The sequence below is a fragment of the Neophocaena asiaeorientalis genome, unplaced genomic scaffold (genome assembly GCF_003031525.2).
Source record: "Neophocaena asiaeorientalis asiaeorientalis breed wild unplaced genomic scaffold, Neophocaena_asiaeorientalis_V1.1 scaffold684, whole genome shotgun sequence".
NCBI classification, from domain to species: domain Eukaryota; kingdom Metazoa; phylum Chordata; class Mammalia; order Artiodactyla; family Phocoenidae; genus Neophocaena; species Neophocaena asiaeorientalis.
In genome coordinates this window covers 7,471,485-7,479,733 of record NW_020174048.1, presented here as the reverse complement: position 1 = coordinate 7,479,733, position 8,249 = coordinate 7,471,485, and the positions used below count along the sequence as shown (strand labels likewise).

Genomic DNA, 8,249 nt, shown 5'->3' with positions numbered 1-8,249 from the left:
AGGTGGTATGCCCATCTCATAACCACATGCAATGCTCTGCCAGAAAAAAAAGGTCCAGTGCCGCCCAGTGCCTTGTCAAGTGCAGCAGTGATTGCTCTGGGTCTAAGAAAAGTGAGGTACGTGTCATAGTGGGTATTTAACTGAGCTCACATCAACTTGATTTTTTAGTAAAATAGAACACCTCATTTTATATTTCTTTTTGTTAGAGGGGTCTGTCAGCCGTGTTCCTCTTCGACAATCTACTGTGATGCTGAAAACCCAAGTTAGATTATGGTAGATTTTGGAGTGGTCTCCTGGTGAATTTCCTCTTCACCCTGTTTCTGTTGATTCCAAGGAGCAGCTACTTGTGACGCTTGCTGATGTCAGAATTAGGGTGGGGCAGAGCCAGATCTAAGCACTGCTCGCCTTCCCTCAAAGTCTAGAGAGTAGTTTAGTCACAAGTATACAAAAAAGTCTGGACTATTAATGAAAATATTAATACTACCTTGGATTTAGAGCACTTTCCCTTTAAGACGTAATGAATTAATTCTTCCTTTGTCTTCACTTATTCAAGGTCGGTTGAGGAAAGAAGTATAATTCTTTACACCAGAGTTAACTGTTCAGGCCTCTTCTGTCACATAACTTTAACTGAGTGCAAGAAGGATTTATTGAGCTCTTACTTCCCTTGAGTATTAGAGATAATGAGATCAATGACGCATCCTAGGAGTTTACACTCTCCCTACTGGACCATAGCCGACAGGTATTTATGATCTTAATTTAGTTTAACTGTGATCATGGGGTTTGTCTTTGCAAAGTATAGCTCTCCGGAATGCATGGTAGGCATTCCTTAGTTCTAGAAGAAACTTCAAGAATTCCTCTGGATTTTTCTAGGGTAGGGTCCACCCTCCTCTCTGACTCCCCATCCATATACATGATCAGGGTGATTTTATTTCTGCTGGGGTTTTCTATAATATTTAATGCAGCTGGCAAAATACTCAATTTCTCTTGCCTGATGGCAGACATTCTCTAATTCATTTAATGTTAACTATCTTAAAGGGGGTTGAGTGTTTTAACATTAAGGAACTCTCTAATTCCTTAGATCTTTTAGGGCTTGATGACACTGAATCCCTAATTAGTATACCACGAATAGCTCTTATAAGAACTGAAAAGGAACTTCTGTGTACCACTCCCACTGATGCTTAAGTCTGCAGAGAGGTAAAGAAGAGTATCCCCATCCCCTCCAGGGCTTTGTCATTTTTGTTATTTAAGTACTTGACCACTAATAAAAGTACAATTACCTATTTTTCAGCATAGACACTTCTGTCCTTTGCACTAGAAACCTCTTATGTCAATCTCAAGTGAGCAGCAAAAAAAAGTAAATGCTATGTTTATTTTTAAAAGTCACGAAGACAATAAAAAATAACAGCAGAGAAATCCCATTACTAACAGTAATATAGATACTGAAAGAAAACACCCAGAAAAAAGTTCTATTTTTAAAAAATATATATCTACCAATGCCACACTCTTTGAACTATTTGGACATTGTGAACTAGGTTTTTGTTCTTTACATGTAAAGAGAAAGTCCCAGTAATAAGTGTATAAAATAGCAATATAAAACCAAGGTTATTAATATCTTAGTTCAATACAAGGATTTATTGAATAATGAATGACTAAGGCACTGAGCAAGGAACACCAAGTGCTTTATGGATACAAAGATGAGTAAAACCGTTCCCTGACCCGAAGCAGTATGTAATTAGTTGTATAGAGCAAATATGTCAATAATCTCTGAAAAGGCAGAATGTGAATAGCAACAGAGAAGATATTATGTGGCTTTGAAGGAGAGATGGCTGGAGTAATTCAAGAAAAGCTGTGAAGTGGGAAAGAGAATTTAAGGGCCTTGAAGGATGAGTATGACTTGGTAACAGACAAAGACTAACAAAGAGAAAAGTTTCAGGAAGAGAAGACAGAAAGACTTGTTCATAAACTTTGTGTATCCAGGTTAGCTGCAGTACTGTGTACAGGTTCAGAGTGTGGGGGAGAGAAAATAAGGTTAAAATGTTGATAGGGCCTATCGTGGAGAGCCTTGAGCTAAGGTCTTTAATCTTAATAGTCACGCTTGGAGATACACCAACAGTTTTTGAGTTAGAGGTGTCAAATGGTTTATTGAACCAAGGAGACATAAAATAGTAAAATGAATTAGGCTACGGTAATTCATTTTACAGTATGGGGACAGAATCAGACTTTGATACTGAAAACAGAGGATTTGGCAACTAAAAGGAAGCAAATGGATTCAGAAGTGGTGCAGAAAAGCTAATGGTGAAGGAGAAAGGATTTAAAGATAATCCCAAAGCTGGTTTGTCAAGGACTAGCTTCCTCAACCTAGGCATTACTGGCATTTTGGACCGGGTGCATCTTCGTAATGGCTGGTTGTCCTGTACACTGCAGGATATTAGCATATGCCTTTCTCCTACCTACAGAGAGGCCAGTAGCAGCCCCACCCCAGCCGTGACAACCAAAAATGTCTCCAGACCTTGTCAAATGTCCCCTAGAGAACAAAATCACTCCCAGTTGAGAACTACTGATTTAGGTGAATGGTTGTGCCATTAATCAGGGCCTACCAGAGCCGGCGCCAGGATAGCTCTTTGACCATAATCTCAAACTTGAAGGAGCTGCACCCTTTCCCTGCAAGATGTGTCAATTCTGTGCAGAAGAGCAGATGGGACCTTTTCACAAATGTTTATTTTGGCCTTACACGTATCACTCATATCTTTCTCTAGCAGTTGTATCTCCCCCACCCATGGCTAGGTACACAGTTCTCAAATGACAAGCTACTTCATCAATCAAGAATAGTAGTTTCGGGCTTCCCTGGTGGCGCAGTGGTTGAGAGCCCGCCTGCCGATGCAGGGGACACGGTGCCCCGGTCCGGGAAGATCCCACATGCCACGGGGCGGCTGGGCCCGTGAGCCATGGCCGCTGAGCCTGCGTGTCCGGACAACGGGAGAGGCCACAACAGTGAGAGGCCCGCGAACCGCAAAAAAAAAAAAAAATAGTAGTTTCTCATAGATAACTCAGGGTAAAATCAACTTTAAATGACCTTCTATGACATCCCTATATTTATAGTAGTATCTTTGGTCATCCATATTATGCCTATAGTTTAATTTGAAAACTTGAATATTATAATTACATAGCTGGTTAGTAACATTTTAAATCTATTTCTTCATTGTACTTTTATATTATAGTCTGCTTTATAGTAAGTTTTCCTTTGTATTTTCCTTTTTAGTTTCACTTCTGGTTTACAGTATTAATATTTTCCAATTGATTTACACTTTAAATAGACCATTATTATATCTGTCAGCTCTGGTTAAATATTTTTTATAATATTTTGATCACTCTTGTTTTAAAAGTTAAGAATTATATACTATTTAAGTTAGGGCCTTGTTCAAGAAATTCAGTCAAAAAGTGAGTAACTATTGTACACTGAGTGACACAGAAATTTCAATTTTGTAGTTGTACGATTTCATTCTATAATACACACAATTTAGATACCGTTATCTAGGTTTTCATTCTTTATGCACTATTTAGAAAAATTAACAATTAAAATCCATTAACTTCACCAGGGCAGGAGGAGTGAGGGACCTCAAAAATCTGCAAGCTTCCCAGGCCACCCTGGCTGTCTGAAGGGCCTAACTTTAGGGCAGTAGAGAAACCAGGGAAGGGAGTTAATTTCCTACTATAGAAAACCACTGCTCACTACAAACTTTATATATATATATCATCAGCCTCATCACATTTTCGTGTTCTTTACAGGAAATATAGAACCTATGTTTTTAATATATAACTCAATACCATCCAAGTCTAGTCCAAGTGATACTTGCACTTCTCAAGGCAAAATTAAGTGCCCTAACTCTGCCTAGATACAGCACAGATGTTAGTCCCACTATTTACTCCTTATTTCATTCTTCCCTTAATCAGAGAGCTTTAGACATCAAGTTCCCCCACTATACCAAACTCCAAGTGTTTACTCATCATTGCAAACCTAATGAGGCTTTGCCTATAACAGGCCTTCAGTAAACATTTAATGAATGAAAGTTGTTCCTTTATTCTAAAAACAATGTTCAGAGTCCCCATATTTGAAAATGTATCTTCATCCATCCCTTGAAATTTATTAAAAGATTAGGTTAATAGATGTATACACTCTATAAAACTGACTAAATTTACTAAAGTGTTGTTTTCCTTTCATAACGATGACACTGCTCTGCAAAATTAAGAGTACTTTCTCAGCTGCGCAGCAATAAGACAAAAGCTCTGTTGTAACAAAATTCAATGTTTAATTTTTCAAAACTTAACTATATTAAAGAAAATAAATTATATTTAGACCTCCTTCAATATTTGTACATCATCTTTATACAACTATAACAGTGCTTTCAAAAGACACTTTGTAAAGGGCATTAATTTCACAATTAAAATGTGTTTTAAAAATGGGAGAACATTAAAGGACATTAAATTAGCCTGAAATGTATCTCATAATGCTGAGAGGTATGTTGTTCTTTAACAAATTAACTGTATTTGTATTCAAAATAACATAGCTTGTAACTACAGACAATTATTTCTTGTCCATTTCAGTGATTTCCTGGATCCAAAACAAAACCTGTGTATTTATTTCTTTGAAAACATCATTTGTTGACCGTCCTTTCACTGCCATGGAATGACTTGCTTTCTCAATCCAGTGGACTTTATTAGGAGCTTGCATTTTCTGTGCCACTTTCTCCAACAAGTTCTAAAGGGAAAAAAGAAGAGGATACTAGACTAATGTTCTACTGGTGTTCAGTAAAGATTTCCTCTCTCCCACCGCACCTATACTGGCATCATTCACTAAATATTAAAACCTTGTCTACAGCTAACTTTTGAGGCAATGGAACGTGCAAGAAGTGGCAGTCCATGTTCTTCAGATACAGCATACAGCAACACAACAGAACAGATTAGGCATTCATTACTGATGCTAAAAAGTCATTAAGTAAACCAGAGCCAAAAAAATTCTCTTTAAAAAATGTTTTCCCCAAGGAAATTATTTATATGCTCTGGGAAATACACTAAAATTTTATAATATGTACAAGTTACTTTTTTTTCAAGAGTCAACTTTATAACAAATTGAAGAGATCTGCTTAAATGTTGAAATGATAAACCAAACGTACAGTCTAGTAATCCGAAATTCACAAGATTCAGATATTAATCCTTCATTTTCTACGTGAGAGTTAATCCATTTACCAACACTCTTTACAGGGGGATGAATATATTTTTAGGTTCTCCAAAGCAACAGGGTTAACTAAGGAAAGAAACTAGCATTAGTAAAATCAGCATCTTTTTTAAAATAATTAATTTATTTATTTACTTTTGGCCACAGCATGTGGGATCTTAGTTCCCCAACCAGGGATCAAACCTGCACCCCCGGCATTGGAAGCGCAGAATCTTAACCACTGGACCACCGGGGAAGTCCCTAAAATCAGCATCTTTTTAAGAGACTGAATGTTGCAGGTAATATCTTGTTCCCAAAATGTTTCTTTCATTCTTTCTCTCTCATTCACACAAACATCAAATTATAATTCACCTTTTCACACATTTCATCTGCTGAGCCTGACACAAACAGTACAGGATCTTTTATACGAAAGAGATCTTCATCTCTAAGTTTATGCTGCTGCTTTGGATGGTGCAGTGGATAGGAAATACAAATGAGACCTCGAACAAAATCATCAGCATCATCTGGCTCAATATGACACATCACAGAAGCAGCTGCTCTTGAGCCCATTGAACGACCTAAAACCAATTAAAATTAAGTTCAGTTTGAAATATAAACATTCACATAAAGTAGTGGTGATGATAATGTGGCAAGTCAGATTTCATTCACTGTTCATCCATCATATTGCTTATCAATAAATATTAACTACAACAGGTGCCAATTAAAAAGCTGCAATACCCAGAGACTTGTGAATAGCTAAAAACTGATCCTAAGTCAAATCTTAAAAAAAAAAAAAAAAGGAATTATTTTCCAAAAGAATACTTGACGTGGTGAAGACAGTCCTTGTGAAGGAATCATTTGAGAGGGGGTGATTCAGGGATATAAATAAAAGGAGACCTCTTCAGGTTATAACACATATATATGAGGTTTAAATTAGATTTAAATATTAAAGTATCTTGGTGTTACACCAGGAAGTGACTTACCGAAACAAAACAAAAAATCCTTAAGTCTCTTCCTGTCATTAATTTTAATTCTCGATTACCTATTCCTATATTAATATGAGTAGACTTTAGAACAAGTATTCACAAGTATTAAAAACTTACCTCCAAGGAAAACACCTGCAAGTTTGTATTCTCCTGAGGTCTTTAGGTAATTCTAGAAAAATCAACCAAAAAATTATCAATTCTTCTCCCATGAAATATTCCACTGGAAAACCAACATGTATTTTCTCATCATTACTGAAATGTATGAAAATTTTTGCAAAAACAAGAAATTTCAAGGGATTCTTCTTGGAAGAGGTAATCAATTCTTTGCTCTCTGGTCATGCCTTCACTGTCAAATCATAAACTGGGTAATACAGGCAAATAAGTGGAATAAAAACACTGTCTAAAACAAATTCAAGTCCTAAAATATTTTTAAAGAACAAATCGTGGAGGGAAGAAAAGCCAGTAAAAGCTTCCAACTAATACAAAATGTGATAATACTAACATCTAATTTAAAGCTCTGAAAAACTCAGTAAGCTTGAAGTAATCTGGATTAAAAGAAATTTCAGATTTGTTTTATCCAGGGATTTTATAGTTTCTAATAGAGAAATCACATATTATTTGTACATTCATAGTATACAAGGCAAAATACCTAGAACTATATATCCAAATTTCAATATGTAAATTACATCATAAGTAGATTCTTTGGCAGTGTCACGGAGAAACATTTATGATGTAAGCACTCATCCCCATGGAAACTAACTGATGGCAAAAAAGGGAAATCTGACCATTACACAGCCTTCATACACTGCTGAGTTTCTAAGAATACTCATTAAAGGATTTTTAAATTAAATCAAATGACTGCTAATAAAATGTCTTAAATTTATTATGAATTTTAAAAACAGAATTGTCATAAGTAAATATAAAGAAATTTTCTTACCAAAACTGATTTATATGCCTTAATTCTATGTACAATATTAAGGCCTTTACAGGTAAATCTCAGGCTAAAAAAACCGTGAGATGCAAGATGGGATGCCAGTGACATCAAATGAGGAAGATTCATATCTCCTGATGCTCCATGTGTAAGAATTATTCCATATGTTAAGCTCTTGTTAGGTACCAAACAAACAGCATCTAGTAATTTATTTCCAAAAGGTATTTTTAATTTAACCTGGAATTCAAGAGAATAAATGGATCAAAAATTACTTCCTTGCCTATTCAGACAAATGAATAACTATATATGTTTGTTCTGCAAGACCCATGATTCAAGTCACAGCCTCCAAATAAAAAGCAATGATATTAATAATAACTAATACTTAAATACTTATTGTGTCAGGTACTATTATAACTGCTTTATATGTATTAAATTATTTAACATTCCTAAGAATTCTAAGAGGCAAGCACTGTTACTATCTCCATTTTATAGCTGAGAAAACTGAGGCACAGTAGCTTACAAAATGTGCCCAAGGTTATATATCCAATTAGCTAGGATCCAAACTCAGGCAGTCTGCTCCAAAGTCCTCACTCTTAACCACTAATGCTATGCTGTCTCTCACAGTACAAGATGAAAATAAGAAAATTACTCTGGAGCCATATGACTACAAAAAAAAAAAATAAAAGGAACCCTGAAGATGCAGAATGTATGAAAATATGTATTACCTCTGTATGACTCATTTTCACTGTTGAATAACAAACTTAAAGTGCATTACATCTGAGAAGCAAAGGACATCTCCCTGAAAAGAAGATTCTGTTGTGAAAGGTGGGTTGGCAGACACAAGAACTATGAATGAACACACTCAGTAGCTAAAGTAAACATTTAGAACTACTTCTCTAAGAACTGATGTCTTTACAAGCACATTATTTATTTTCATTCCTACGGTCACTCAGAGTTTGTTATAGGACCAGGTGTGGGGCTGGCAGATGTTATTTAAGATAAAGCCAATGTGATATCTTCACATGGATGCCTTAAGAAAATTCATATCAAAGTAGGATGCTGTATCTTGGTAATGCTGTAAAAATATATATATATGTATTTTTTTCCCTAAGCATCTTTA

The 8,249-nt window shown here is 35.7% G+C and overlaps 1 protein-coding gene across 1 annotated transcript; it reads right to left on the bottom strand.

Annotated features, from left to right (window-relative positions):
• Nucleotides 1–4,353: 4,353 nt before the first annotated feature.
• Nucleotides 4,354–7,948, bottom strand: TEX30 (testis expressed 30). Its single transcript, XM_024754008.1, has 5 exons — nt 7,855–7,948; nt 7,136–7,366; nt 6,316–6,367; nt 5,585–5,790; nt 4,354–4,756 (listed from the first exon to the last, which is right to left on the bottom strand). Exons 1-5 carry the CDS (start codon nt 7,867–7,869, stop codon nt 4,583–4,585), a joined length of 678 nt encoding a protein of 225 aa, XP_024609776.1. The 5' UTR covers nt 7,870–7,948; the 3' UTR covers nt 4,354–4,582.
• Nucleotides 7,949–8,249: the final 301 nt, after the last annotated feature.